Source organism: Monopterus albus, unplaced genomic scaffold (assembly GCF_001952655.1).
Source record: "Monopterus albus unplaced genomic scaffold, M_albus_1.0 scaffold397.1, whole genome shotgun sequence".
NCBI lineage: Eukaryota > Metazoa > Chordata > Actinopteri > Synbranchiformes > Synbranchidae > Monopterus > Monopterus albus.
In genome coordinates this window covers 299,464-313,127 of record NW_018128277.1, presented here as the reverse complement: position 1 = coordinate 313,127, position 13,664 = coordinate 299,464, and the positions used below count along the sequence as shown (strand labels likewise).

The 13,664-nt window shown below is 43.1% G+C and overlaps 2 protein-coding genes across 5 annotated transcripts; one reads left to right on the top strand and one right to left on the bottom strand.

Annotated features, from left to right (window-relative positions):
• Positions 1–1,938: 1,938 nt before the first annotated feature.
• Positions 1,939–4,357, bottom strand: rps27a (ribosomal protein S27a). Its single transcript, XM_020586194.1, has 6 exons — positions 4,268–4,357; positions 4,097–4,161; positions 3,609–3,663; positions 3,172–3,257; positions 2,352–2,483; positions 1,939–2,132 (listed from the first exon to the last, which is right to left on the bottom strand). Exons 2-6 carry the CDS (start codon positions 4,142–4,144, stop codon positions 1,983–1,985), a joined length of 471 nt encoding a protein of 156 aa, XP_020441850.1. The 5' UTR covers positions 4,145–4,161; positions 4,268–4,357; the 3' UTR covers positions 1,939–1,982.
• Positions 4,358–4,460: 103 nt separating this feature from the next.
• LOC109951594 (clathrin heavy chain linker domain-containing protein 1) lies at positions 4,461–12,119 on the top strand. Of its 4 annotated transcripts, XM_020586191.1 has the most exons (12): positions 4,461–4,837; positions 5,556–5,743; positions 6,308–6,396; positions 6,779–6,977; positions 7,067–7,182; positions 7,643–7,742; positions 7,822–7,928; positions 9,202–9,373; positions 9,448–9,650; positions 10,283–10,465; positions 11,277–11,489; positions 12,046–12,119. In XM_020586191.1, exons 1-11 carry the CDS (start codon positions 4,634–4,636, stop codon positions 11,471–11,473), a joined length of 1,758 nt encoding a protein of 585 aa, XP_020441847.1. In that variant the 5' UTR covers positions 4,461–4,633; the 3' UTR covers positions 11,474–11,489; positions 12,046–12,119. The 4 variants fall into 4 exon arrangements, with proteins under 4 accessions (XP_020441847.1, XP_020441846.1, XP_020441848.1 ...); XM_020586190.1 differs by lacking the exon at positions 12,046–12,119 and having other exon boundaries at positions 11,277–11,559; XM_020586192.1 differs by lacking the exon at positions 12,046–12,119 and having other exon boundaries at positions 10,283–10,533; positions 11,277–11,360.
• Positions 12,120–13,664: the final 1,545 nt, after the last annotated feature.

The window sequence follows — 13,664 nt, the reverse complement described above, 5'->3', positions numbered from 1 at the left end:
CTCACATCAGACGTTTCCATCCACCTCAGCCAAACACATTTAACCTCAGTTTTCCACAACTCCTGACATTTAACCCTATAGAGCCTTCCTGTCTCAGGTCAGTTAGTGTCACTGCTTTATTTAAAGAAGTGGCAGAATAACAGTACAGAACAAGATTTATTTGTCCTTCCTGAGCGGTACGATGCTGCGTTGTCTGGTGGTGTTCATACTTGTGTAGTATTGTCTGTACAGATGAACATGGAACCTTCAGGTGTTTTCAGATTGCTCCCAGACTTGTGGAGGTCTATTTTGTTTCTGAGGTCTTGGCTGATTTCATTTGATTTTCCCATGATGTCAAATAAAGAGGTACTGAGTTTGAAGCTGGGCCTTAAAGTCCATCCACAGCTGCACCTCCTGTTGACTCCAGTGATGTCAGTTAGCCAATCAGAAGCTTCTAAAGCCATGACATCATTTTCTGGACTTTTCTAGGCTGTTTAAAGGCAAAGTCACCTGGTTGTGTGTAAACGTCTGACCCACTGGAACTGAGGTAGAGAATTAGATGAGAAATAATAAACAGCAGTTGGAAAAACTACTGGTGTGATGACAAAAAGTACATGTCCTAACCGACTTGGAAAAATGAGTTTGTTAGCATGACATCTAGTTAAAAAAATAATGTGTAATGGCTTCAGCCTAAGTGTGTGTGTATAAACTTCTCACTTCAGCTGTAGCTTAGCACAAAGACTGGCTGTGGGGGGAAACTGATGGCTCCATGAAAACAACAAATTCACCTTGTAACACCAAATCTGAAACCGGTGTAAAAAGGAGACGTGGTGATGCTAGGTAACCGTTTCCACTGGCTTCCACTCCTGTGCTAAGCTTGGCTAACTACACCCTGCTCACACTGATGTAAAATGAGGTTTTATATAAACTGTTGGACTGTTCCTTTAATATTGGTTCAGTGTGCACCTTCACTGTCTATGAATGAAGCTAACATACTATTTAAGAGCAGTAACTTTTAGTGTTTTCTGCCATAAATATGCAAGAAAACCCAGTATTGGAATCTATAGTATGTAAATCTTTGTTTTTGGTGTTTTGTACAGCATCTGGTTCAGTGCCTTGCCTTGACCAAGAAAAATATGAAACACTCTGTATACAGTCTGTCCAATATAACATTTTTTAAGTAAATAACCTTATTTTAGTACTCAAACTCCTAGCATTAACTCTGCTTCTGTTACTTGTTTGGCTACCGTTTTATTTATTGCTGTTTAACTTGATGTATGCAAAGCTCATTTCATCCAAGAAAGGTAAAAGTGACTTTCAAGTTGGTGACTAAAAATGTTTAATGTAGATAATTTGACTCAAGATAAAATTATGGGATATGCAAAAATTGACTTTAGGTGACAGAATTAAACTTAAAAATGTAGAAGTTTTCAAATATTACATTTAAAATAGAAAAAAAAATTACTTATTGGTTCAGTCCCTTCATGTAAACATGCTTTTTTTTTCCTCTATTTTTTTGGTTCCAGCTTCAAATATGACAATTCAGTTTTTCCTCATCAGTTAAAACATGTTTTAGATGCTGGTTTGTTAAAGATTTGTCATCATTTGATATTAGGACTGCAGCTAAGTTGTTTTCACCAGTTCTCAGTTAATGGTTCAGGATATAAAATAGACCTTGTCTGACCAACAGCTGGAAACAGATATTGAAGCTACGCTTTTAATTTAGTCACATATGACAAAGAAAATCAGTTCTCACATTTGAGAAGCTGAACCATGAGACAACTGAAGTCGTTTATCAAAATAGTGGTTAATTTTCTATCAAACTGTTTCAGCTCTGAGAAGATAACCAGCAGCTGTGGCTGAACATGGAGCGGTGACAAAACCAACCTAAACCCAAAAGCTAGTTAAAATTTTAAAACCTTTAACCATCTCGTCAGTAAATTAAAAACCGAATCCAAGTTGTGTCAAACATTTTAGTTTTTATTCTTCAAGTCCATCCCTGTTTATTTGTCCTCAGGCTTGTTGAAGCAGTAGGTGAGGCAGCACTTCCCGCAGTAGTGGCGGTCAAAGTGGCTCGCCATGAAGACGCCAGCGCCACACTCGTCAGCCGGACACTCGCGCCTCAGGCGGTGGATTTTACCGTTCTCATCCACCTGAAAGACCCAACACAAATGAGTGATGTGAAAAGCTGCTGATTACAAAGGTACATGGATCCAAGACAGTGGTGCCAGCGCTCAAAGCACTAATATAGGTGGAAAACTGATTGAGTGAACACGCTATATTGAAAATATTACTGGTGTTAGAATAAAAAAAAAATAATAATAATTCACGTGCAGAAAGTGCAACACGTCTGACAGTGAACAAGTTTGTACCTTGTAGTATTTGAGCACAGCAAGCTTGACCTTCTTCCTCTTGTGCTTGTTCTTCTTGGGAGTGGTGTAGGACTTCTTCTTCCTCTTCTTGGCACCACCACGCAGCCTCAGCACTAAGTGCAGCGTGGACTCCTGACAAGAAGAAACAAATCAGTCAGACAAACCTGCCCCAGAGGCTCTGACAGGCACAAACACCCAGTTCCCTCAGGCATGTAAAGCTCTTCTGTCAACATGTAGTGTTTTGAACGGGAGCTCCTCACTTCTTGGATCCATGAGCACAAACCCAGCACCAGTTCCTGATTCACACACAGATGCCATCAGCCTTAACTACAAAGCTCAGTAGTTGGTTTAGTTTAGGAGGCAGACATTTCACAGGACCACATTCCGGCCTGTGCAACAGGTCACTGGAGCTGTGTGAAGTCCCCTCCTGCTTCAAACGCTCCACCATCATCCCAGTCCCCAAGAAGCATTACATCCTGCAACACCTCGACTCCCCAGGGACCTATGCACTGGCCCTCTTTGTGGACTTCAGCTTGGCATTCAACACCATCATCCCGGACATCCTCCACTCCAAACTGACCCAGCTCCCTGTGCCTGCCCCCACCTGTCAGTGGATTATTAGCTTTCTGACAGACAGGAAGCAGCAGGTGAGGCTGGGGAAAACCACATCCAGCACCTAGAATATCAGTGCACCCGTCACAATTCCAGTGTGTTTAATCAAGCTTGGTCAACACAGTCTCCTATTATGAAATTTCAAGCCGCAGCAGGTCACCTCTCAGTCCGGCAGAAATAAAACAGACCATTCCTAGCTGCAGCTCACCTTCTGGATGTTGTAGTCAGAGAGTGTGCGTCCATCCTCCAGCTGCTTTCCAGCGAAGATCAACCTCTGCTGATCAGGAGGGATCCCTGCAGACAGCAAACACATCAGTAGTGCACCACAGGGTCAGAAACATGAGCTGAAACAAGACCCTCTGGTTTCAGTGAGTCAGACTGAGCTTCAACACTAGTATCTTCCATTTAAAATACCTAAAAATTGTACTTGAGTAAATACACTAAAGTCACTTTTCACCACTGTCAAGAACTGTTATTCAGTTCCCTGTCAAAACAGCCAAGTGTCGAATCCTAATTCCTGAAGCCAAGCAAACAAAACATATGATCGGTAGATTAAATATTTCATATCAAGCTATTACAGCTTCGTCTGCAGCTAAACGCAACAAATCCATGCACAGAGCCAAACGAACCATCTAATTGACTCACCCTCTTTGTCCTGGATTTTGGCCTTGACATTTTCAATAGTATCTGAAGGCTCAACCTGTAACAGTCAGCAAAAGGAAAAGAGATTAGCAGGACACGTTCTTCCGGTCAACGTTACAGCCACACAAGGCCAAGACAACTATGCGTATTCTGTAAACAAGCATAGGTACTTTTATCAAGTTAAAAATGTTAAGCATTTCGTGAGGGAAATTGTACTTGAGTAAATATACTAAAGTTACTCGTGAGGGAAACGCTGCGGGTGAAGTCCACTGCTGTCTCACACGTGTTTACGGTCAATGCTAGCTTAGCCACTAACTTGGATTGCAAGGTACGACATAATTTAAACAGATAAACATATAATTACCAGTGCATGACTGGTAATGGTATAATACATGGGGTTTGTAGCCGAGTACAACAGTAAAGTTAGTAAAACTCAGGGTAACTGCAGCCTCTGAACGCCGCATCCCTCCATCACAGTCCTTCTCACCCACCTCGAGGGTTATAGTCTTCCCCGTAAGGGTTTTGACGAATATCTGCATCCTGGCGTTCAATCCACCTACCACAGAAACACACAAGACTTTAGAATGTTGTCTGTACCGGAAGGCACATTAAATTCGTTATTTTGAGAGAATAATCCTTAAAAACACAGAGCACGATCTTACCACTGGTTCACTCCTAATGGCGGACCATGAGAAAAGGGCTTTCGTTTCGAGCGACGGGGTTTTCAGCAGGCGTTTGCACGGGGTAGGTAACCGTTACAGTGCCTGATGGAAAAAACCTCTACCTGTTCGTTTTTCGACTTTTTTTGTCCCTTTTGTCACCATTGTTGGTGTTAATGTCAATCTAAAGGGCTTATTAATGATATTTAAATGTGTTTAAATAAGAAACCAACCAAATCCTTAAAAAAATCACTTTCCAGATACACTTTCACCGTAACTATAGCAATGTCGATGTTTGTAAATGGCTTCCAGTAAGAAAACCGATGAGAGTCAGTGTGGACGTTGGCGTAAAACTATAAGAGAATAACAATGTTCAAGCTACAAAGCTGCAGCAGTTCGTCTTCAAGAAGAGAAGAAAGGCGTTCAACACCCGATATTTTGATATCTGATACTGATGAACGTTTTTTTCAGTCTCTGTATGAGTTTATTGAACACGAGAAACGGTACCTACGGTGTCCAGAAGAGGGTCCGAGCGAGCAGCGGCACAGTATCTACTGCTCTGTGTTTAATAAGGTATTCACTAAAATTATGTCTCAGCACAACGGGAGGTAAAAACAGGTATACCAAAGTTTAGGCGGTACTTTCTAAAATGCAGCCGTTGTACAGCATTATTAGCAGCAACAAAACGCGTTTTTAATCCTTTATAAATACCTTTAATTAGTAATAAGCACAAAAGAGACGCAAACTAACAGAATCCAAACTACAACAAAGAGGTTAAAATCGTCCACAAGAGATCACAAATGAATATAAAGTTTTTTTTTAAAGTTACAACAAAGAGGCAAAACCACTACACTCAAAAGAACAGAGAAAAATTATTTAACACAGAAAAACAAAATGGCCACAAAAAAATGCCACCCAATCATATAATTTTAAAACTGCCACAAAAAGATGCAAACTAACCAAAAAAGACAAAGCAGCTACAAAGATTCTCAAACTTCCCACAAATAGATGCAAAATTATGGCAAACAAATTCAAAATGACTACAAGGAGAAACAAAATAACTCATCACAAAAGATTTTTAAACCTGCATATGATAAATTATGAAACAACTAGTATGGTAAATTTTACTTTGTGTGGCTGCCAACATTTCCAGAAAAAAATACATAGCTTGTATGTCTGTGGTGTGTATGAGTGGCTGGAGTTTGCAAGTTACGCAGATCTTTGATATTATCTTCTGAGTTTGAATTCAGTTTAGGTCCTGTTGTTTTTCCTTCTCTTCCTTTGTCGACAGGTGATATCACGAGCCACGGCCTATAAGAGACTTCTGTTGACCATAAAAGCGGAGTATGATGATGCCATCAGGGAGCTGAAGAGGAGGGAGGATGAAGCCAGGATGACACAACGAACCCTGGCGGCCTTAACATCAAATCTAAAATCACTAACATCCTGCCAGAGACGAGCCGCCCAGCTGAGGGACCGGTGTGTGTGCTGCTGTACTGTCCACTTACTCTTTATCTATTTGTCCATCTCTGTGTTCATTTTCTCTCTATGTGGCCATCTCATTGTAGTTATTTTGTGCATCTTTGTGGTAGCTTGGCATCTCTTTGTGGTCATTTTGCGTCTATTTTTTATCAAGTTGTGTTATTTTGTGGTCATGTTGTATCTTTTACTTGAATTCTGTGGCTCTCACACAAGAAATATTAACAGTCACTTCATACAGAGGCTCTGGGCCCTGGTCTGAGGGCACGGTCGGTCCATGATTGTACCAGTTAGCTCAGAGCTAACAGTGCTAAACAAAACACATAATATGGTACATCACAGACACACACACACACACACAGACCACGTCAACAGCACGTGTGTGGTAAACAAATTAAAATATTTGTATTCAAAGCAAAAACAACAAAACCAGTGGTTACTGATTTTATTAACTTTTAGCAGATGTTTCAACTTGGCTTTAAAGCTACAGACCTGTAGTGCAGGTTTAAATGCTGCTGTGTAAAAATACTTGACTGAGTTCATCCATTCTCTGTTTCCTTCCAGCGTTTCTGCCCTTCACAGGGAAACAGCAGAACTTCAGGAGGAGCTCAAGACACAGAGATTATCTGTGGAGCAGAGCACATGGATCCCTGGTACTGCTCAGACGGGCTCCTGCACTCGATTATTTAAAATAAATCATTCTGTGTAATGTGTAGCCCTGTTGCTGAAAATGTGATTCAGTATTTTCCAAGCTGTACAAATGTTGACTTGTGTAAGCATTGTCCACTACGGTTAATGTGAAGTTGTCAGAATGAGACAGCAGTTTCTGAAAACTTTCAGTAGCATTATCTTAAATCAGAGATGGATCTCTGAACAGGGGCACAGGGCCCTGCTGGGTTGTGGGGCTCCTGGACCACAGCTTTTGATTGACCTGACTGTTAGGATTCTTCTATCCATCCATACCTGGTATGAGTAGCTGGCAGCCAGTTGTGCACACTGCATCATCTCTGCTAAAACATCTGTGTTGCCTCCCAGGTCTGACAGTGGCTGAGTCTTTGGACCCCGAGGCTCTGGATGGGCATCTGAAGCATCTTGAGGCCCAGAGATCTGCTTTGCTAGACAGGAAGCGTCACTGTGTCTCTCTGGAGGTTAAAGCTGAGCTAGACGACATGCTGCAGGCCACTGCGCACCACAGAGACCAGCTGAGCACCGAGAACAACCGACTGAAAGTCCTGTAAGAGTCTGTGTCCGGACTGGAGTCAGACATACTCAACCAAACATGAAAGTGTAGTCGACTGATCTCTTGAGTCTGTCCAACTGCAGCTACAAGCGTCTGAGGCTTGTGTGTGACCGTCTGTCCAGCTGGGAGGAAGAGGGGGCGCAGGCTCCTCTGGAGGAGCTCCTGTGTGCCACGTTGGAGAGCATCAGACAGAGCAAGGGTGAGACAACAGGAACTGTTAAATTCAGAAAGTTGTAAAGTGCTAAAAAGAAAGAATTGAGATTTACTGGTGTTTTGTACCATGAAAATGGCAAAAAAATAATTTTCACTAAATATTGTATCTTCACTGATCCAGGTCTCAACTCAGCTCCCAGTGATATTTTATACATTGTCAGCAGAATTTATTTACTACTTCAAATGTTTTTTCTTCAATATTTGTGATGATTTATCAGATTCTCCCTTGGTGTTTCAGTATGCAGCCATTTTAATATTATGCACAGGAGTTTTAATGCACCATCAGAGTGTAGACCACACTACGCCCTACAAACAAACAAGCAAACATTCAGTCATTCATTCATTCATCTTCTATGCCGCTCAGTCCCAAACGGGGTCGCGGACAAGCAAACAGGAAGAAGGAAAAGTGAAGGTGTCACAGTTATTCTCCTGACTCCAACCCGCAGTGACAGAAGATACCAGCTGCAGCATCGATGCCGAGCTGTTTGGGGGCGAAGAGCCAACCGGAGTAGACGAGTTCAGACTCCTGACAGATTCCCTGGACAGGTGCTGCCTCATGAACCAGTCCTGCTGAGTTTACCTGCAGAATGTCTCTGAACCTTCCCCTCCTCCTTCTGTCTGTCAGGTTTATTGAGCTCTTTGATTCAGCTCAGTATGAGGACGCTGCTCTACTCGCTGCCAGATCCCCTCGAGGAGTCCTGAGGAACCTGGACACCATGCAGATGTTTACAGGTGGGCAGCACACATACACACAGACATCAGTGTGTTTCCACGATGTTTTAACAGCTAATATTTGGTCATTTTCACTGTTGGAAAATTAAGCATGTGCTGGAAATCAGTAAAATTAGAGGTGAATTTGTATGTGACGCGTCTTTGCCACACATAGTCAGCTCTGGCAGCCAACATGATACATGTGCACTGAGACACAGCAGTCAGTAGCAGTGAGAGCTAACAGCTGATCCTGCTCTCTGAGCTAAGAGCCCACTTTTCTTTTTCAAATAATCAACGTTCAGTTATGAATTTTGTGATTCATGTCTGTCATAAGCTCTCACTGCACAGCCGATGTACCAGAGTCAAATTCCTCGTGTGTACGACACACCTGGTCAATAAAGCAGATTCAGATTCTGAATCTGATCGTGATTCTGTTTAGGTTATAGTACTTAGTTTGTGTTCTTCAGCTCCTTTGGCCAGCGCTGTTATATTTGGAACTAGATTGACTGTATAAATATGAGTACAGTGTAAATAGTGGGGAGAAGGGAGAGAAGCAGGGGAAGACCTAAATAATCAGTATGTACATTTTGAAATGCATTTCACTTTATACTGCACTTGTATTTTGTGGCATTCATGTGGATGGCAAAGTAAGAATTTCATTGTACAGGGAAACACGTTTCCTAACTGTACATATGACAAATAAACACTTTGAACCTTGACCTTGAAAAGGGACAAACAAGTGTATTGTACAAGACTGAATGCCCCTCGACTGTTCAAATACCACTTCACTGACAGCGCCACCTTCAGGCCAAAGTCTACACTCAGGTAAAATGTCAGACATGAGCAGTAAGTGTGAACAACATCAACTGCACCTTCCTCTGTATTTTCTGAGGCACTGCTGGGACTTGAACCCAGGATCTCCTACTTACTAAAGGGGAACTTTAACCAGCTAAGCCACAGCACCTCAGAGTTAACACAGAAGAGATCGAAGCATTAACAACATTAACATTCATGCATGTTAAACTACTGACAGCAACTTGTTCAAGGAGCTTTTGGAGGAAAAACAAAAAGTCAAGGAGAGTGATTTCTTTTAGGCATTGCTGGGATTTTACCCCACGATCCCCTGTTTATGAGATTGGTGCATTGACCCACAGCCCCCCAGTTTGTTATTATTCACTGTCTAAAGGTTTGTTGATTTGCAGATGACCTCTGTACAGTTGGTTTACTGGCTGGTTGTGACAAAGAGTAACTTCTAAAACATGTTCTGTTTCCTCCCTTTCTCTGGTGCTTCCAGGTGTGAAGGGCCCCCCAGGGTCAGTCCCCCCTGTCCTCCTCTTCTTTCAGGCCCTGCTGATCACCGCCCCGGCCGGTGATGAGCTGTCTGCTCTGCTCTCCCTGCAGGCTGTTCGCTTTGCCCTGCAGCACGGTGCCTCGCAGCTTGTCACCCACGCCGTCACCCAGAAGAAGTAAACACCACAAATATTCATAGTGTGAATGGTTTATACCATCTCTGGGGGTATTTATGTTCTTTACCTCTCAGACTGAACTTCTCTGAGGACCTGGGCGACATCCTGACTGAGCATGCTCAGAAGAACCCTGGTGTGACTGACCTGTGTCTGGCATTGGCTACCATCGTCTATGAGGCCTGCGGGCTGGACAGGAAGACCGCGCTGAGCATGTGCAAGAGAGGCCTGATCCACAGCGCCATCGAGTTCATGAACCACTGCAAGAACCTCACAGCTGGTTTGTGTTGTTGTCTTTGTGAGGACTAAGTGTAGATGTAAACCACTGAGGACATTTTTGCGCTGTGAGGCTGCTACTCAGTACTTTCCTCTGTGAGGGTTTAGACTTGGTTCAGGTTAGAATCAGGTTTAGGTTACAGAGGTGTGCGCAGACCAATTCCCAAAAGTCCTGCTTTGAGAATCAATAATTGCATCAATAGGATCAATGCCAGAAAAAAATGGATCTATCACATGTTAGATCACATCTGTGGTGCTGCTATGAGCAATGATCACAGAGAGTTCACATAATGGACAACAATTAAAATTGATTTGATGAAAGTTAAAAGATAGTAAAAATGCATTCACCTCATACATTGTCACATATTTCTCTAATGTGAAAGTGCATTAGCTGCTTTTAACAATAAGGTATAAATGTTGGCACAGGTATTATAATCCCAGCCGTGGTGTTAATGGTATTGATCAAAGACAGATTATGTGGTATCACCCCACCTGATACAATCTGGGGTTTCAGGGCTGGAGAATGTGTTATATAAACCAGGATTCTCACAAGTGTTGGAAAGATAGAAGTGTTTGTGTGTTTTCTTACATACTTCATACAGTATAACTGTCTAAGTATGTCTCTCTCTCTCTCAGAGGACTGCGTGTGGATTCTGTATCGCTCGCCCAGCCTGTCCCTCCTCCAGCTGTTGACAGAGCCTCAGCGGGGCCAGGCGGCCATCTTGTCAGCGGGCATAGCCTGTTCCACTCTGCTGACTGATCCTCGGCAGCAGCAGTTTGCTCTGCAGCTCCTGGACAGCTTCGTCAGCCGCGGACGAGGTGTGTCTCAGATGTGCACTGATTGTCTGCACAGCCAGCTGTCAGCAGCTGTGTTTATGTGCTAATCAGTAAGTACTGAGATCTTTTTGTTCAGTAAGAATAAAACTGTATATGAAGTCTCCATTACATATAAAATAACATCTACCTAATGTCAAAGGTAAAGCTCCTCCTGTAAACTGGCCCCACTAACAGTGTACTGTATATAATCTTTGCATAGGCAGTGTACGTACACATAACTTCACTTACATGTTTTCCAGATTAAAAACCATTTATAAAAATGACTTTAAGCCTTTCACTGTGTCTACACAGAAGGCGAAGCGTGAGCAACACATGTAGCAGAGCAGCAGCAGTGGAGGTGTTCAGGCACAGGACTGAGTGTAGGTCACCCGCTCAGCGCCTGACCATTGTGGACGCCTCCTGACTCTCGCTGACTGCAGCGGCACTGGCCAAATCCTGTATTTTCAGGCACTCAGTGCTTCGCTGTCAGTCAGTGGGGTAATGTCAGTGGCCCTCCCTCTCAGCACGCCTCTGTTTCTGCATCTGAACGCTCCAGATCATACAAGCTCGCCTCCAGAATCCATCACAGCAACACTTTCTTCTCGTGTATCAGGCATATATTCACACTTATCGTATTGATCAGACTGTCTCCCAGAATTTATGAATTTATCAAAGCACTTTGGTCCAAAGTCAGGAGATATGTAGCGCAGCAAAGCGTGAACAGAATTGCCAGCCTTTTGCTGCGTTATATACAGTATGTCCATGAACGCTGAGTTAAACTCTATGTTCACTGCTCACATCTCCGTCCTCTTAGAGGTTTTGGAGGAGGTGATCCTGGAGGACTGCAGCTCCTCAGTCGACGTCTGGGCCAACGTAGCGTCTCTGTGCTCCCAGCTGGACCGAGCCGACCTGAGCCGGGCCATCCTGTGTCTCCTGCTGGACCAGAGTGGGACCAGCCTGCTGTCCCCGGACCTGGAGGAAGCCTGGCTTATGGAACATGTCTTCCTGTGAAAACTGCATCTGACAGGTCTCTGGCAAGTAGAACCATCAGAGCAAAACAAGTCCAAACAGCTGCTAGGAGTCAGTTTCTTCTTCTTTTGTTTGTAACAGGGTTAAATTAAGCCAAGTTTATTCGTTTATCATAGAATGCAAACATAGAAATACAAACAATTATGCATAAATAAGTTCAAACTTATCATTAAGCCCAATATATGGCAAAACAAACAACGAAACTTAAATTGGTGGTACTCAGAACCCGTATATGGGAAAACAATCAACGGAACATAAATAGGTGGAGAAACTAAACAAAGGAGACAGTACAGTACAAGAGACTGAGTGACAAGCGTCGGCCTGTGCCTTGCCTTTGACTTTCTATTCCAAACCACCGGCTGTACATGCTGTGTGGGGAGAGTCATCGAGATACTTCCCAAAGCGTAGATTTTTAGATATAGATTTAGATATTTAAGAACTCTGAAGATGGCCATTTTCATGTTTTCCCTTCTTCTATCAGCCTGTCTCTCAGTCAAATATCAAATCCCAGGAAGTTTCAGTGACTTTCAGTGTTTCGTGTGTTTAAATTTAAGGCCTGAAGAATTTCCAACTGTTCTGTCAGTGGTGGAACAGTTGCAGGACATGATCCATAGGGCTGCACCTCACCAACGCTGTCATCATTAACTTGAGTCGACAAAACCTCGGAAAACAAAATGCCAAGCAGAATATCCCAGAGCAGAATCTGACATCAGGACAGTCTAACAGACCCAAACCCCAAGACATCCCGATTATTATATAGTGTACACATGCATAGAAATAAAGATTGGGAAATAAGTAAAGAAAACATGCATAGCTACAGAAATTAAATTATATTAGCACTTTATTCTGAAGGCACAAACAGGCCTTGTAGGACAGTAAGAGGATACGTGGTGTTTTTCTATGAAACTTAATAGCAAAAGAGCCAAAATAGCACCATACATGTCACATTATACTTTATCTGACTGGTTTATTTGTTGAGCAAAGTAAAAGCTTCATTGCTTAAATTTCACAAGCAAGCAGTGAGAGAAGACGTGAAGAGCAGAACAGAGAGGATGCTGGGTAAACAGTCGGCCTACTGTGGCTGCAGGCTCTGTTTATAGACTCGTGGGAGTGCGTTTGTTCAGTGTGTGGCTTCATTGATTGAGATGTGGCTCAGATTGAGGCCACCATAAAGGCTCCTCTGTTTAGCCTGTTGTGTGCATGTTGTCAGGTCCGTTGGACTTGTGAGGATTTCTGGGATGTGCCCATATCGCCTGTGGGGTGTTTCCTGTTTGTTTAGTAAGTAGTTATTTTAACCCAGACCATGATCATGCCCTTAACTAACCAAGTACTGTTTGTGCCAAAACATGGGTCCTTTATTACTGTAACTATGACAACGAAGGTCCATCCCATAAGGGTCCACTGAGCCAACTAGGAGGTGGAGTAGGGCCCTTCTAACCGACACCTATGGTCCTGATGGCAAAATGCTAAATAAATATTACTATGGTTGAGTGAATGAAAACTGTTTATCATTAATCATCTGATGACCCCCCCTCAGAGGCTGGGCATCACTGGACTCAGTGGTGGAAAGTAACTAAGTACATTTACTCAGGTACTGTGTTCGAGTACAGTTTTGGGCTATTTGTACTTCAGTATTTTCATTTTCTGCCACTTCATACTTGGACCTCACTGCCTTTTGCTGCACTACATGCATGTGAATCAGAATACTTTTATTTTAGTAAAGGATCTGAGTACTTCCTCCCCTTCTGACAGGAGTAAACCAGCTAACTGTATAGAAACCAGCTCCACTTGGAACAGCTGCAGCAGTAAAATGCTGCGTACACACTGATGCATCAGTATTCACTATCTGATCAGTCACAGGAGACGCTTTGCACTGTCATCCCCCAGTAAGACTCGTGTCTGAAATGACTGGGAGAGGTGTTTGGTTGTTCTGTTTCACGGTGGGGAGACTGCACGAAGCAGAGTCTTAGAAAGGACCAGAAAGACGAGGGGGATTCAAGGAGGAGAGCGAGGAGAGAAACAGATGCACAAGCTCCTGGCTCTGCCACAGCATATTGATCTCCTGCAGTGTGTGTGCGATGCTGGCCCAGCATGACACAGCTTCTTTATCTTTCAAAGCCCAGCTTTTCTCACTGGACATTATTTTCAGCTCTGTTAACACAGTCCCACGCCA